Below are 16,587 nucleotides of genomic sequence, written 5' to 3'. Positions count from 1 at the left end.
ACACAGTTTCAAGAAACTTGACCGCCTTCCGTGTTTGTCCCAGATGAAGGAATGCCATACAGCCAGAATTCTGTTTGCAGAGGAAGTCATCTTTTTGACTCCCAGCTTGTGTTTGCTTTGAAAATGGTGACTCTGGGCCGGGGATGTAGCTCAGTGGTTCTGCTGCCTGCCTTGCAAGCGCAAGGTCCTGAGTTCTATCCCCAGTACCAAAAAACAAACAAAACAATGAAAATGGTGACTCTGGGGGGTGAGCTCCCCAGTGATTCAGACAGCATTCATTAGCATTTGTCTTCCCACTTTGGCTCTGGAGTGTTCTTCCCCATGGCCACAGGTTTGTCCATGATTCCTCCACACACATTGGGTTTTCACAAAATCCCAAGAACTCACCACCCTCTCGTCTTTCTCTGTGCTTTGATGCATTCTTTTGGCCAAATATTCCATCCTCTTCCCCTTGGTAGTACTCCATGGAAACCCCAGTGGCCTGGGGAATCTGGTAGGTAGTCCGGGTTCAAATCCTTGTGTAGCTATGGGATTCCTCTGAGTTTAGTCACCTGTATATAAAATAATTTCTACACAAATTATAAGAATTTAAAGTGAGATAAGTTATATAAAGCCCCTAGCACCATATCTATGAAAGTACTAGATACTTGTATGAATTTAGATTAGTTTCAACTGCTGGTAACAGATTAGAAATAACAGAGGTTTAAATAAGCTACACTCTTATTATTTTCTTATGACCTGTCTAAAGCCTTGAGGAAAGCAATTTGTATATGGGTATATGGATGACCAGTGAAGACACCTAGGTCCCCTGGGATCTAGACTTTTTTTCTGTATGAGCCATTATCCTGCGAGTTTCCACTCTCAAAATCACCTCATATTCACAAGACGAATGCTGGAGTACCTGGCATTACATGCACATATCACCTAGGAAAAGTAGGAAGGGGGACTTCAGCTTCCCTAAGGAATACACACAGCTAATAACCACCACTAACATCTTATAGGAGACCAGCATCTTCAAAGGAGGGTGGGTAGGCCGGGGATTTAGCTCAGTGGTTCTGCCGCCTGCCCCTCAAGCACAAGGACCCAAGTTTGATCCCCAGTACCAAAAAAAAAAAGGAGGGCAAAGAATATAGCTGTTTTGGGCACAAAGCTGTTCTACAAAATGCAGATGTCTCTGGTGTTAGAATTATTCCTTGTGTCCCCATAAGCTGCTCTGTAGAGCCCTCAAGGGTGTGGGAATGGTTTACACTCTGTTCACCATTTGACACAGTTCAGGGCACTGTACGGAAATGTAGTACCAGAGGCAGTGAAGCTGACCCAGTGTCTGAGTGGTATTGCAGACTAGCCCTACCTCCTTACTCTGTGTGACCTCGAGCAAGCTATGTAACCTCTCTGTTTCACGTTTCATTTGTCAAGAGATCTCTGTGAGCATCAACTCAGACAGTGGGTGCAAAGTCCTCGCATGATGCCTGTGTCTCTTGGTCCTCAGCGTGTGCTGTGGGTGTGGTTCCCATCAGGGACCCTGTCACCACGAAGTGTGGCTGATGACTAGAGTAAGGAGAGGAGGGAGCAAACGTTTCTGCAGTCTCTCCCTTCTGCCTGTTTACATCCTCCCTTGCTTCCAGCACCCCCCACCCCCAGGGACGCCTGGATTTGCAGTCGATTATGTTGTAAGTCTGGACAGAGTCGGCTTCATTTCATTCCCATCCAGCCCTCCGCTCACTTGGGGCTCGCCGAGCCTCAAGAGTCCCCCTCCTTTGCCCCTAATGAGAGTCTAGTCTCCCAGCCAGCCTTGCCTTCTGGGACAGCCTTTCCGCTCTGATCGGATCAACTCCTAAATGAATATTAAATTGTGTCTGGAAGTGTTCCCCTGTCCCTTTCAACTCTGAGTCAGGCAGGCATTCCCTTTGTTGGAGTCCCCAGCCTGGCAGAGCGGTCCCCGCTGGTGCCTTGCATCTGCGACAGTAGCAAGACTTTCCACTTGGTATTTGAAATAAAGGAGTTCACATTGGAATGAGCCTTTATATTCCCAGGTCTTTGCAAAATGTGGATTCCTAAATCCTCCTCCTCACCCTCTTAGGTACCTTTATATGAAATTTCAGGAGAAATTATTGCCCCTGTTCTTAAAGGTCATTAGCTTCCCAGCTGATAATGTGGCAGAAAGGATTACAGTATGCAAATTATCTTGTCCCCAGGGTAGAGAGGCAGGGCTGTCAAAACCCTGAGGTCTGGGGCTATGATGTGTGGCTGTGTAATTTGCACACTGCACAGTTTTCACTGTTCACACTTTCTGTAACATGATAGCACCCCTTGTAGTTGTACACGCCTCAGCCTACCTCACTGCTTGTGGTGGCCGTGCCTGGCTCAGCCATATCCAATGCACTGTATAAATATTGCCATTTTCTATGTGTGTTGTAAGGTTGAAGTTTAGAAAGCAACATTCTAAGTAATGTCACAGTTACTTCTTTCTCCATTGCACATTGCCACGTCCTCCACAGAAGCCTGGCATGGGCCTGAGCGGTGTCTTTCAAAGCAGGCTCTTGTGTTTTCCTAGGTCCATGGAAGAAATCTCTTGTCCATCGACTATGACCGGAATATCCGGACAGAAAAGATCTATGATGATCACCGGAAGTTCACGCTGAGGATCATTTATGACCAGGTGGGCCGCCCCTTCCTCTGGCTCCCCAGCAGCGGGCTGGCTGCCGTCAACGTCTCCTACTTCTTCAATGGGCGCTTGGCTGGCCTTCAGCGCGGGGCCATGAGCGAGAGGACAGACATTGACAAGCAGGGCCGCATCGTGTCCCGCATGTTCGCCGACGGGAAAGTGTGGAGCTACTCCTACCTTGACAAGGTGAGTGACCACGCCACCGTGGTCCAGCAGGGCTTCCTGTCATCCCTTCTGCCCGTTTGAAGCTAACCTGACATGCGTGGCCGTGAGACATTTTTACATCTTTACTTTGATTCTACAAGGGCTCCCCTCACACCCGCACCCTCACTGGAGGGGAAAAATTCTGAAGGAAAATGTTATTCATAGCTCACCACTATTACCATTAGAAGAAAAAAAGTGCTAGACACTCAGTAATGGCAAAAGGATGGATTGTCTGATTTTATTCCAGAAAAAAAAAAAAAAAAAGGGCGATGTTGAAGCAGACAGAATCATCCCACTGGCAGCACAGCTAATCATTACTTATGAATTGGAAATGCAGCGATTCATTTCTGCCTTGCCCTAAATTAAGCCATCAGGGTAGGGAATGTTGCCTAAAACTCAAGCACACAGAGCAACACCCTCCTACTTGGCCTCTTGGCTCAAACAGCCAACAGATTCTCTGCATAATTGTTGTGTCTGAAAGTGCCAAATTCAAGGCTTCTTGTTGCAGAAAGGTCAGGGTGGAGCAGTGGTGAGAAGAGGTCCTTTCTGGGCGCGTGCCAAGACTGTCAGAGGCCGCCCTGGTGACTGGTCATCAATCAGGGCCTGCTCAGCCTGAGTCTGTCACATAAACGCCCGCAGTGCAGCTCCATTTCTCCCCTCTCACCAACTCCGACATCCAGGACTTGCAGACAGGGCTGCTGCTGTCATCTCAGTCCTTACCTATGACTGTTCTCATCGCACCATAAAATACTGGAATGGGTGGCCAGGGGAGGCAGCAGTCTCCTCTTTGCTTCTAGTTGAGGCCGGGTCCTTTCCCAAAGAATCAACAGTTCTGAGTTAAACTTCACAGTAGCTTCTAGATGGAGGAAGTGCTTTCTCCCAGGTTTACTCAGAGGGGGGAAAATGTAGTAGGAGTGTCACACCCCTCTCTGGTTGGGCCAGTCTCAGTTAGTTCTAAACAGTCTCAGAATTCTTTATTATTGAGCCTGGGGCCGATCTTCATGCTTCTCACCTCAGTCCTCCAGTATAGTCTCAGCTATAATCGCCTCTAGGCCTTTTGGCTAAGATCAAGTGTAGTCTCAGCTACATCTGGATCCCCTGGGAACTTGTTGCAAATGCAGATCCCCAGGCTCCCCAAAGCTCCTGAATCAGATCACATGCATGTTAGTTTGAGAAGTGCTGCTTTAGACAGCCACCATGCTCCATTAGAATTGCTATGCCTAGTGTCATGAATCCGTGTAATCTCTGGCCTACGCTTCCCATCTTTCATGGTTTTTAAATTGACATGAGGAAACGGAATAAACTCTGTCATTCGAGCACAAGAGCCAACTCATGTGTTCCCTTCCCCTTTCCTTCCCCTAGTCCATGGTGCTCCTGCTTCAGAGTCAACGTCAGTACGTATTTGAGTACGATTCCTCTGAGCGTCTCCATGCCGTCACCATGCCCAGTGTCGCCCGGCATAGCATGTCCACACACACCTCCATTGGCTACATCCGCAACATTTACAACCCACCTGAAAGCAACGCTTCGGTCATCTTTGACTACAGTGATGACGGCCGCATCCTGAAGACATCCTTTCTGGGCACTGGGCGCCAGGTGTTCTACAAGTATGGAAAACTCTCCAAGCTGTCGGAGATTGTCTATGACAGTACTGCTGTCACCTTTGGGTACGATGAGACCACCGGCGTTTTGAAAATGGTCAACCTCCAGAGCGGGGGCTTCTCCTGCACTATCCGGTACCGGAAGATTGGCCCACTCGTTGACAAGCAGATCTATAGGTTCTCAGAGGAAGGCATGATCAATGCCAGGTTTGACTATACCTATCATGACAACAGTTTCCGGATCGCAAGTATCAAACCTGTCATAAGTGAGACGCCCCTTCCGGTTGACCTCTACCGCTATGATGAGATTTCTGGCAAAGTGGAGCACTTTGGCAAGTTTGGAGTCATCTACTATGACATCAACCAGATCATCACCACTGCCGTGATGACCCTCAGCAAGCATTTTGACACCCATGGGCGCATCAAGGAGGTCCAGTACGAGATGTTCCGTTCACTCATGTACTGGATGACAGTGCAGTATGACAGCATGGGCAGGGTGATCAAGAGGGAGCTCAAACTGGGGCCCTATGCCAACACCACCAAGTACACCTATGACTATGATGGCGACGGGCAGCTGCAGAGCGTGGCCGTCAACGACCGCCCAACCTGGCGCTACAGTTACGACCTCAACGGCAACCTGCACTTGCTGAACCCTGGCAACAGCGTGCGCCTCATGCCCTTGCGCTATGACCTCCGGGACCGCATCACCCGACTGGGCGATGTGCAGTACAAAATTGATGACGATGGCTATCTGTGCCAGCGAGGTGCTGACATCTTCGAATACAACTCCAAGGGCCTCCTCACGAGAGCATACAACAAGGCCAGTGGATGGAGTGTCCAGTACCGCTACGATGGTGTGGGGCGGCGGGCTTCTTACAAGACCAACCTGGGCCACCATCTGCAGTACTTCTACTCTGACCTACATAACCCAACGCGCATCACCCATGTGTACAATCACTCCAACTCGGAGATCACCTCACTGTACTATGACCTCCAGGGTCACCTCTTTGCCATGGAGAGCAGCAGTGGTGAGGAGTACTACGTGGCGTCAGATAACACAGGGACACCACTGGCTGTGTTCAGTATCAACGGGCTCATGATCAAGCAGCTGCAGTACACGGCCTATGGGGAGATCTATTACGACTCCAACCCTGACTTCCAGATGGTCATCGGCTTCCACGGGGGCCTCTATGACCCCCTGACCAAGCTGGTCCACTTTACTCAGCGTGATTATGATGTGCTGGCAGGACGGTGGACCTCCCCAGACTACACCATGTGGAAAAACGTGGGCAAGGAGCCGGCCCCCTTTAACCTATATATGTTCAAGAGCAACAATCCCCTCAGCAACGAGCTGGATCTGAAGAACTACGTGACAGGTGAGGGCTGTACAGCCTCGGGTGGGCAGTGGCGCCCCCTGGGTGGTTGTCTTGGTGGACTGATGGGAACTTTCAAAGCGGGGCTGACATTTGATGGTAAGAGAGCTCGTGGGAAGCGTTAGCCATGGGCAGTGCAGCTGACAACAGGACAGTGTCTAAAAAAGTAGAGGGACAGTGATGCAGAGCAATCCCCAGGTCTGTGTGAAGATTTCCTGGCTGCTACAAGTTTTTTCTGTTGAAATACCTCTTAGAAGAGCTGTTCCTAGCCCAACAGAGGAAATCTGCTTAAGAAAGGGATGCAGAATGGGACTCTAGTGTTAGAAAGATCCAGTTCAAATTCTGTCTCTTCCCTTTATGAGCCAGAAGATCTGGGACTAGCTGTCCAATTTCTCTGAACTCGTTTTGCTCTGTGGAAAGGTGCTGATAAAGCCATTGCATAGAGTGACCATGAGAAATAAGGAACTTACATAGGTAATGCTGGGCCCGGCACTTAGACAGTAGACATTCATGAAGTGCTGTCTGTTTGTGTTACAAACACTGCTGTTCCTAGCAAACCAATGAGTTAGCATGGGTATTGAGATAACTAATACCCGCTTGCTGACCTCCAGGGGCTTGCCTGAGGGGAAATATATATACAAATATCCAGCAGTGGTGCAGAGCAAAATTGAATCTGTGCTGCTACATAGGTGCCTGTTCAGTTTTTTATCCAGAAAGCAAGGCTCACAGGGTGACACCACCTGGGATTCTGGGGATACAGTGGTGAACAAGACAAACACCTTTCTCTCGAGGGTTTGTGTGTATGTACACGTGTGTGTGTGTGTGTGTGTGTGTGTGTGTGTGTGTGTGTGTGTAGATCAATTCAGATTTGGAAGATCTGAGACCATATAGAAGGGCCCATGTCAAACTGGGCCTGAAGAAGGAATAGGCTCTAGGTTGGCTGAGGCTGAAGGAAAGGACAGAAGGACGTGGGAACCTTGGAGAGGAGAATAGATGGAGGGGCCACAGAGGGCAGATGACGTGCTTCTGCATGACACATGTGAAATGAGGTTTCCTGTGCATCCACCCATCCATCCAACCATCCATCCCTTCCCTAGATACCGTATTAGGAATATCTTCCATGCACTAAGTACAAGAGATGCAGTGGGGAGCAGGGCAGAGTTCCTGTCTTCGGGGAAATAAGCAAAGGAGTCATATGATGAAACATGGATGGATCCAAAGTGACTGGGCCCCAAAGGGTCAAATTCCAGGAAGTAGATAAGGGCCATCTCACCTATTGATGCACTGTGTAGAGAACCAACATTGGAAACCAAACCCGAAGACCAGGGGTCCCCAAGTTCCAAGAAACTCACAGCTCCTGACTGTGGGTCATGGAGGCTCATTATTCAAGTAACCAGGGGTCACTTGTCCATCTCCCAAGGCACAAAATGAAGCAGCCACTACCTGGAGCGCATGTTGTCCTCAGTGTCTCATGGAAGACCTCAGAAATTGACTCATGTCATACAGTATTTCACTGACAAGTTTCAGAGTTTCTGAGGTGACCCCAGCCTCCCGTCCAGCAGAAGCAGCTAGGACCCTCTGTGCCCAGGGACTATGGCCAGGCTATCTCTTCTCTCCGTCCTCCCCCTGCACCTCATCGGGGCCCATGGCCCTCCTCCCCAGGGCTTAGCGTGACAGTGTCTCCCAGCTCACTGCAACTTCAAATCAAAGTGCCTCTCAGGAAATACACAAATAGATCAGGTAACAATAAGTGCCACGAAGGGCTGGGGATGTAGCTCAGTGGCGCCATGCCTGTCTAGCAAGCACAAGGTCCTGAGTTCAATCCCCAATATTGGGGGAAAAAAAATAATAATAATAAGTGCCATGAAGACACATAAAATAGGATAAGGGGTTAGACAGAGTATGAGGGGAAGAATCTCCTTTCTTTAGGGTGATCACAGAAGGCCTCTCTGAGCAGGTAGCATTTGTGCCATGACCTTTATGAATTGGATAGGAAGCGAGGTGGACAGGGAGACTGGCCATGCCTGTCTTAGCCAGAGCGAAGAATCCTGTCCCCTGCACCATGTGCCTCTCAGAGGCTTGCTTGGTGCTGGACTCAGTCAGAGGCAAATAAAGAGAAGCCCAGAGAGTGGGCCGAGCAGATACTGCTGCCGCCAAGTCCCAACCAGAATCATTCACAGGACACAGTCCACCTCACCAGCCCCCTCAGGTACTTCTCTGCTTCCCTCCAAAAAGAAAAAGAAAATTAGCAGGGTTTTCTGAATAGCAAGATGGCTTTCCTCGTTCCAATGCTTCCTGGAGTCTCAATACATGGAAATCAAATCAATTTGAACTGAATCCAACCAGACTGAATCCAGAAGCCATTAGAAAAAAATCTAAAATAAAGGGCTATATCAGAGAAGCAGCGTGCACCAGGCCAATGCCTATAGTCGCAGCTGAAGGAAGAGAACCAGGCGGAAAAGGGAGCCCGGCCAGGCACAGCCCACAACTGCTGCCACCTGTTCACCACGAGGTGACCCTTGGAGAGCAGCTCCGCGCAGAGAACACCAAATCGTGCTCCTCTGTTCCAGTGCCGGCTCATCTGTAAACCCCATCTAAATTAGTCTTAATTTGCCACTTAGGAGACTAACAGAGTGGCTGAACTTGCTGCTCACAATTTAAACAGAAGAGGTAATTAAGATGTAGTCGGGAGGAACGGGAAGAACAGAACCTTCTCTCTCCTGTACCCAGAAGGACCATTGCTGTTTGGAAACACAGTTCTCTGAATGCAAGTGGCAGCTCCCAACTCGGGAGGAAGATTTGTGTTCGCCCGGCATGCTGGTGCAAAGCAAAGTGGCATGGAGTACGGGAGGTGTAGGCACTCAGGCACCCACGCTAGGGTGTCTCTCTGCCCCAAACGGACAGAGGGGGGAGCAAGTGATTCTTTTCCCACCTGTGGACTCTAAAGCAGCCCTCTTTTTCAGTTAGTTTTAAGTCATTTCTAGCAGGACAATTGGTACATCTGTAATGAAAAGATCTTAGAGGACAAGGTGTAAGACATTGAGGGCAGGCTCCTCCCAACAATCTGTAGTGTCCTAGACTTCTTCAACTTTAGCATCCCAGGAACCCCTGCAGTCTTGGACACTGTGGGACCTGCACCCAGCCCCAAGCTCTGCGCTGTCTTCTGACCACTTTGGAAACACCAGTTCTGGCCTCAGCCATCGCTTGCTGTTCAACTCGGATGAATGACTTCACCTGTCTTTACTTCCTCTCAGCAGATGGTCTGGGGCAGTGATGGCGAACCTTCTAGAAACTGACCGAGTACCCAAACTGCAACCCAGACCCCACTTATTTGTTGCAAAGTGCCAACACTGCACTTAAACCTGAATAGTCAATGCTCAGCTGCCGGGACAACTTGGCTCGCATTCCAGCATATGGGCTGCGGTGCGCGTGCCATGGCTTCACCACCACTGGTCTAAGGAGCCTGTCACCAGATTGAACCAATGACTCCAGAGGAATAACTATGTCTGTGGAGCAGAAGATAAGATGAGAGCTTTGAATAGACATTTCAGAGTAGGTTTACACACAGAAGCAAAATCATGATAGAGACTTTAAAGCAGAAGAAGAAAAAGAAGAGGAAGAAAGGGATGTGGAGGAGGAGGAGGAGAAGGGAAAGAAAAAGATAAATGACATAAGCTATTACTGTTCATGAGAGTGATCATTAAAATCCTGTCTCAAAGTCAGAAGTTCTCCTCCTCCCTCCTCACTACGGGAATCCTAGGCTAGGGCAAGAGCTCCTTAAAGGAAACAGCTGATGACGGAGAGGGTCTTCTGAGGACAAGGACTTCCTCGAGTTCTCCAGGAGGGCAGGCTTTTTCTGGAATTCTCCAGAAATCTTATATATCCCTGGTGAATGATGGGAGGGTTTTCCATGGTATCCGGAGAAGGTATTAAATAACACTGAAATACCGATGAGAAAAGTCAGTCCCTTCTCGACGCTTTCTTAATTCTTCCAATTCAGTTGAAGAGAAAGTCCCTGCTTGGTGCTGGTACGTATTAAACACCTCATTAACACTTCTAATCTCCCTTTTCAACAGAGACAGCAGGTCTAAGACTCCCTCAGTAGCAGGTAACAAAATGGTGCTCTAATTTAGTTGTGTGACTTTGTTTCCTTTGTGTTAATTTTACAGTCATTTTCTTTTAGCAACAAGTGAGTCTGCTTTCTCATTTATGGGAGTGATGTACTTTCTTTTTAAATGGGTGTCCCTAAGTGATCAGCACAGGGCTTGCTTAGCAACATGGAGGTCATTCATGACCTTGATGGAGTTGTTTCCATGTAGTAGAGGAGGCAAAAGATTGATCCAAAACACAATGGTAGGAGGGCCAGGGATGTAGCTCAGCAGTACCTCGCTTGCCTGGCAAACTCAAAGTCCTGAGTTCAATTCCCAGTTGGGAGGGGTAGACAGTGGAAGGAAAAGAATGGGAAACAAAGAGTATAGAGAATTAGACTGAGTTTGAGAGGTTTTTGTACAGGGTAAAATGAAAAGGGTGTAGCTAAAAGAAGTCATGACTGAAAAGAAAGTGTTTTAAGGAGGGATATCAGGACCAGTTTGTATGTTGATGGGGTTGAGCCACTGGAAGAGGCAGGAAACTGAGAGAGAGAACTGCTGGAGTGGGAAGGCCTTTGGGAAGAAGGCCTGCGCCCTCCGCCATGGTGGCTGGAGGGTTGAGGGGGCAGCCCATCAATAGAGCAGGAGAAAAGCAGGGAGCCTGGGTACAGACATGGGAATCACGGTACCATTAGCAACTGTGGTGGGAATTTAGGAGGGCCCTCCTCTGGCTGCCCCTATTTTCTCAGAAGAGTAGGAAACAAGGTCACCTGCTGGAGGGAGGAAGGGAAAGTGGGTGCTGGAGGTTTTCAGAGAGAAGAGAAGATGCAGAGTTCTCCAAGAGGACGAGAATGAGTACACGGAGCAAGGGACAGCAGTAAGAGTGCCAGGCAGCAGGAAGACACACATGGGTTCGTGGTCAGGAGTTCAAAGTGACGCCTGTCAGCACGGTGATGATTTTTTCAGCAGCCACATTCAGCTGCACAAGTGCAACCCTGAAATAGGCAGAGGCTTGGCTGTACTCCAGTTTGCAGTCTCACCTAATGAAATGAAAGGAAATGCATACTTACCCAGAGGGTGGATTCAGTGTTTGGCCAAGGAATGTATGCTGCGTAAGAGAGGCAGGACCAGGAAGTTGAGGGACAGGAGGAAAATTTAGCATGGAAGGCCCTGGGAGGCAAAGATCAGAAGATTCAGGGCACTGGGTAAACTAACCCTGGTGTGGTTGGTGCATGCCTGTAATCCCAGCACTGTGGGAGGATGAGGAAGGAGGATCTAAAGTTCAAGGCCAGCCCAGGCAATTTAGCAAGATCCTGTCTCAACATAAAAAATCCACAAAAGGAAGTAAGGAGGAAACTGACTGTGGAGGTAGCTCAGTGCAAAGGCCTTGAATTTAATACCCAGTCCCTCTCTCTCTCTCACACACACACACACACACACACACACACACACACACGCATGGAGCAAGCTAGAAGAGGCAGTGGTCAGAGGGGAAGATATGCGTGAAACTGACACAGTAGGGTCACAGTTCTGTATCAGGAATCACACCTTCCAGATTGGAGCATGAGAGTCAAGTGGGGTAATGATCATCCAAGGAGAAGCGGTCAAGGAACTAAGGCCAGGATGCTGGATGGACCAGCTGTCTGTCTAGTGAAACCAGTGAGAGTTAATTCACATCAGAGACAGAGGCTAACGTGGTGCAGAAGCTAAAAACTTCCAAACATTCAGGTGCGTGGCCCAGGCATCACCATCAAACCCAACAAGGTCCACTGCACTGCTGGGTCCAGTGCCTGACAGAGGGGAGGACCAGGGAGGTCCATGTTCTTGAAATATAGATTCAGTTATAGCAAAAGAGAAATGTTCAGAGAAAAGACTAAAGCTGTGGGGGCTTTCCTGACAACATGCAAATTCTAGAAGGCCCAGTGGAAGTATTCCCGGCATGGGGGAGAGGAGGGACGAGGCAGCAAGGGAGGGGAACGCGGGCCGTAAAGCATGAGCTCGGCACAGGAGCACATGAGGTTGGCACTGGGCCCAGGACAGTGGCGTTGGTGAAGATACAAATGTCTCACGGGGTCGCCATCCAGGACTCCGCTCACTGCTGGGCAGGGAGGCTAGGAGGCCTGGGGAGGCCTCCTCACTCTGAGAGCCCGGACCAAGTTAGCAGAGGGAAGAGTGTGGGCCAGGCGGTACCACTCCCCCAGCAGGGGACGCGAGCATGGCCCCTGGCACAGGGCCTGACTCTGAGTGTGCAGAGCTCTCTCTGAAGAGCAGGAGATAAGAAGTGGGTCTCGAGAGCCGGCACACTGCATCCCATCCATTTCCAACCCTTGAAATGCCATTCGGTGTGGCCCACCTCGATGCAGCAGCCTCAGCCTGAGCCCCAGTGTCCTGCTCCGTGATGGTAATCACCGCGGATCCTTACTACTGCTCACTGTATCTGTCTCCTCACATGTTGCCTGAACCAGGGTAGATGCTCCCGTAAAAATGTGGCAGGCACAGGAAGGGGTTCACATTAACTGAAACGTCCAGAGCCAGGCACTGTGATGAGTCCTTACCGTGGGTTTTCTCCTCTGATCTTCACAACAACCCAATGATAATGGTGCAGTTATTATCCCCATTCATATCTGAGAAGCCCGCGGCTCAGAGAGGGCCAGGGACTTAGGCAGGGTCACACAGCAAGAGGATACATCTGAAGCCAGATGTGTCACCGGCCTTCTCAGTCATGACCCAGTGGTTATCTGTCAGTCATGCTGGGAGGAACAGGGCCTTTCAGAGCCTGAAAAGAAGCTTTGGATCCAAACCCAGGACCTGCGTCTCTCTTTTGGACCCACACCCAACCACCCATTTTACTTTGTTCTCTCTCTCTGAAATCCACTGCAGCTTTCCATCCATCCCGATTTCAGAAATCTTTATTTTTGTTTCTGCCATAGATGTGAAAAGCTGGCTTGTGATGTTTGGATTTCAGCTTAGCAACATAATCCCTGGCTTCCCAAGAGCCAAAATGTACTTTGTGCCTCCTCCCTATGAACTGTCAGAGAGTCAAGCAAGTGAGAACGGACAGGTAAGCGGGGATTCCTGCCAGGGATACAAGTGATTGTCACCAGCCCCTTTTGCAAACAGAACCACTCAGGAGTTGGGTGGGCGTCTGGAGAAGAAAACACTGGGGCTGGGTATAAAAGGCTCAGGAGCCACTGGGGCTTCCCCGGAAAGTGAATGTCAGTGCTGTCACCCGTCTGCTGCAGCACGTATTTCTTCCCAGCTCCGATTATTACCTTAATTGTGCATCATTATCTGTTTGGTATATACCCTTGAGTCACTCCTTGATTAACAACAGCGCGGAGAGATCTAGCAGCAACCTACCATCTGCACTGCCTATAAGATCATAACCCTTTCAGCTTTTATGGGACGTAATAAAACTGTGGTTCGCAGTTTCTGTCCCATTAAAGCACATTTTTATGCCCCACATAAAACCCCGGTGCTTTATGGCCCAAATGTATACAGATTGAGTTTTTGGAACATAATTTGTACTTGGGTCTTTCTGTGATGACCGGAGGGTGGTCAGTTTCAATTTGGGTGCAGCTGAGACCTCGCCACGATCAGAGGGGAGGGGTAGGCATCTGCGCTCCGCTAACCCCTGCTGCAGAGCGAGCGCTCGGCACTATAAAAGTCTGCGAGGTCTCAGCTGCTGTGAATAATTGTCCAGATTGTGTAACTATAGAGAGGCAAGGAGGAGCTGCTGGGTAATTGAGAGCAGCGTTCTCTCCGTCCTGCCCCTTGGGGACCACTCAGTGGATGAATAGCCATCATTTCTTTCATTTATCTAAGTGCCGTTACCTCCCAAATACAGCCTCTTCCATTATCCCAGCCTGTCCCCCAACCACCAATCGAGACAAGTTGTCATTTGTGAGGGAGGACTCGAGGCCAAGGAGATAATGGTAATTTCATCCCTCCGCAGAACCAGGGCTGGGATCCAAAGCAGGGACTCAGGGTCGGGGGCCATTCCCTCTGGCCCTCGAAGCCTGGCTCTCTCGCCCTAGTGCTCTGCAAACGTCTGTATGCACACAGATTGCCTCGAGTGCTTGTTAACATGCAGCCGCTGGCTTCGGAGCTCTGGAGCCAGGCCTGAGACTCTGCTCAGCTCACGGGGTGGGTGCCAGTCATCCTCTAGCCGCTGGCCCTTCTCGGAGTCCTAACCCACTGGCCTCGGGCTCAGCAGCCACCTGCCCCGCGGGGCAGCACACTCCTGGGTCAAAGTGTGCAAGGCAGCTGCCACGCCACGAGTGTGCAGTGACTGCTCCGGCCTTGGTGAACCTGGGTGGGGGCTCACACAACAGCACGCCTCCCTCACTGGCTGCTGGTTAGTGGCACAGTCCAAGACATACAGGCCACCCATCAGAGCTCTGCTCGCCAGCCAGCCTGCCCTGGCTCCAGAGGGAGGATGGTATTGGTGCGTAGGAGACACGCATGACATAGTTGTGGCAGGGGAGTTGCAAGCCATTCTCTTCGCGGCTCTTTCTCACTGAACCCCCACCCCCTTCTCAGCGTTCTCTGTTTGTCTTGCTCCCACAGCTCATTACAGGTGTCCAACAGACCACGGAGAGGCACAATCAAGCCTTTCTGGCTCTGGAAGGGCAGGTCATTTCGAAAAAGCTCCATGCCAACATCCGAGAAAAAGCAGGCCACTGGTTCGCCACCACCACGCCCATCATCGGCAAAGGCATCATGTTTGCCATCAAAGAAGGGCGGGTGAGCACCGGTGTGTCCAGCATTGCCAGTGAGGACAGCCGCAAGGTGGCATCTGTGCTGAACAACGCTTACTACCTAGACAAGATGCACTACAGCATCGAGGGCAAGGACACTCACTACTTTGTGAAGATCGGCTCTGCCGACAGCGATCTGGTCACCCTGGGTACCACCCTCGGCCGCAAGGTGCTGGAGAGCGGTGTGAACGTGACCGTGTCGCAGCCCACACTGCTGGTCAATGGCAGGACTCGAAGGTTCACCAATATCGAGTTCCAGTACTCCACGCTGCTGCTCAGCATCCGCTACGGGCTCACCCCCGACACCCTGGACGAAGAGAAGGCCCGAGTCCTGGACCAGGCGAGACAGAGGGCCCTGGGCACAGCCTGGGCCAAGGAGCAGCAGAAAGCCAGGGATGGGCGCGAGGGCAGCCGCCTGTGGACTGAGGGCGAGAAGCAGCAGCTCCTGAGCTCAGGCCGCGTGCAAGGGTATGAGGGCTATTACGTGCTTCCGGTCGAGCAGTACCCAGAGCTCGCAGACAGTAGCAGCAACATCCAGTTCTTAAGACAGAATGAGATGGGAAAGAGGTAACAAAATAATCTGTTGCCATTCCTTGGCTGGATGGCTCAGCACGAGTAACTGTGATCTCCTCTCCTAAGGAGACGAAGACCTAACAGGGGCACTGAGGCTGGGCTGCTTTAGGATTCCAAGTGGCAAAAAAGCTCACATTTTTTGAGTTCCAATGCTACTGTCCAAGCAAGAAGTCCCTCATCCTGAAGTAGACTAAAGCCTGGCTGCAAATTCTGAGGAAATCAACACAAACAGATGAGTGAATGAACAAGCATATAAAATGTTCCAAGTTCCCCTCAAATATGGCCCACTTGTTCTGGGCCTAACACAGAAAAGAGACGCAAAATATCCGCAAGGAACAAAAGAACGGGAAAAAAAAAAGCAAACAAAAAAACACACACACCGACAGTAAAACAAAGAAATAAAGACGAGAAGGCCTCATATCCTATTACCTCACTCATTCACACGTGAGCGACACGGAGACATTCACAAGGGCCAGCGACACCAGACCAGCTGAGGACAACAATTCAGACTGCTTGTTGGACAGACACTTCCGACGTTTTCGTTTAAGCAAATACAGGTGCATTGAAAAACATGACTTTGGGGGTGATTTGTGTGTAGCGCCTGGGGAGGGGGGCATAAAAGTGGAGGAGTGAGCACTGGAAATACTTTTTAAAGAAAAAGAAAAACAAGAAAAAAATTCATATCAAAAGTCCAAGAGAAATAATACCGTCCAGCACTTAACTCTCAGGTCTCAACTTAGTCTGGCCTGAGCTAATTTATTTGAGCGCAGAGTGTAAAATTTAATTCAAAATGGTGGCGATACTCACTACTGATAAATCTCATACTCTTTTGTCTTTGGCGATTCCATTGTGGACAGTAAAACGCAGTTACAGGGTGTAGTCTGTTTAGATTCCGTAGTTCGTGGGTATCAGTTACGGTAGAGGTGCGGCATTGTGACTCTGTTGCTAACAGGTACCACTTCCGGTCACCCTGTACATACATCCGCCGCAAGGCACAATCACTGTTTCAGATTTAAAATTATTAGTGTGTTTGTTTGGTCCAGAAACTGAGACAATCACATGACAGTCACCACGAGGAGAGAAAAAATAAAAAATAAAAACAAAAAAATTTTAAAAACATAAAAAACGAAAACAAAAAAAGTCTAATAAGAACTTTGGTACAGGAACTTTTTTGTAATATACATGTATGAATTGTTCATCGAGTTTTTATATTAATTTTAATTTGCTGCTAAGCAAAGACTAGGGACAGGCAAAGATAATTTATGGCAAAGTGTTTAAATTGTTTATACATAAATAAAAGTCTCTAAAACTCCTGTGGACACT

At 49.5% G+C, this 16,587-nt stretch overlaps 1 protein-coding gene across 18 annotated transcripts in view; it reads left to right on the top strand.

The window, feature by feature from the left end:
• Tenm2 (teneurin transmembrane protein 2) overlaps window positions 1–16,577 on the top strand; it is a 1,248,268-nt gene extending 1,231,691 nt beyond the window's left edge. For all 18 annotated transcript variants that reach the window (XM_087194517.1, XM_087194513.1, XM_087194515.1 and 15 more), the window contains 4 exons: window positions 2,555–2,851; window positions 4,232–5,846; window positions 12,862–12,992; window positions 14,501–16,577. In XM_087194517.1, coding sequence (XP_087050643.1) covers window positions 2,555–2,851; window positions 4,232–5,846; window positions 12,862–12,992; window positions 14,501–15,262 — 2,805 coding nt within the window. In that variant the 3' untranslated portion in view covers window positions 15,263–16,577. The remainder of the gene's footprint in view (window positions 1–2,554; window positions 2,852–4,231; window positions 5,847–12,861; window positions 12,993–14,500) is intronic.
• Window positions 16,578–16,587: the final 10 nt, after the last annotated feature.

The sequence above is a fragment of the Heterocephalus glaber genome, unplaced genomic scaffold, assembly GCF_053883595.1.
Source record: "Heterocephalus glaber isolate CG9 unplaced genomic scaffold, H.glaber_assembly_v1.0 deba00001606, whole genome shotgun sequence".
NCBI lineage: Eukaryota > Metazoa > Chordata > Mammalia > Rodentia > Bathyergidae > Heterocephalus > Heterocephalus glaber.
Note: the sequence above shows the minus strand (reverse complement) of the source record. Positions and strands in the feature narration are given on the sequence as shown.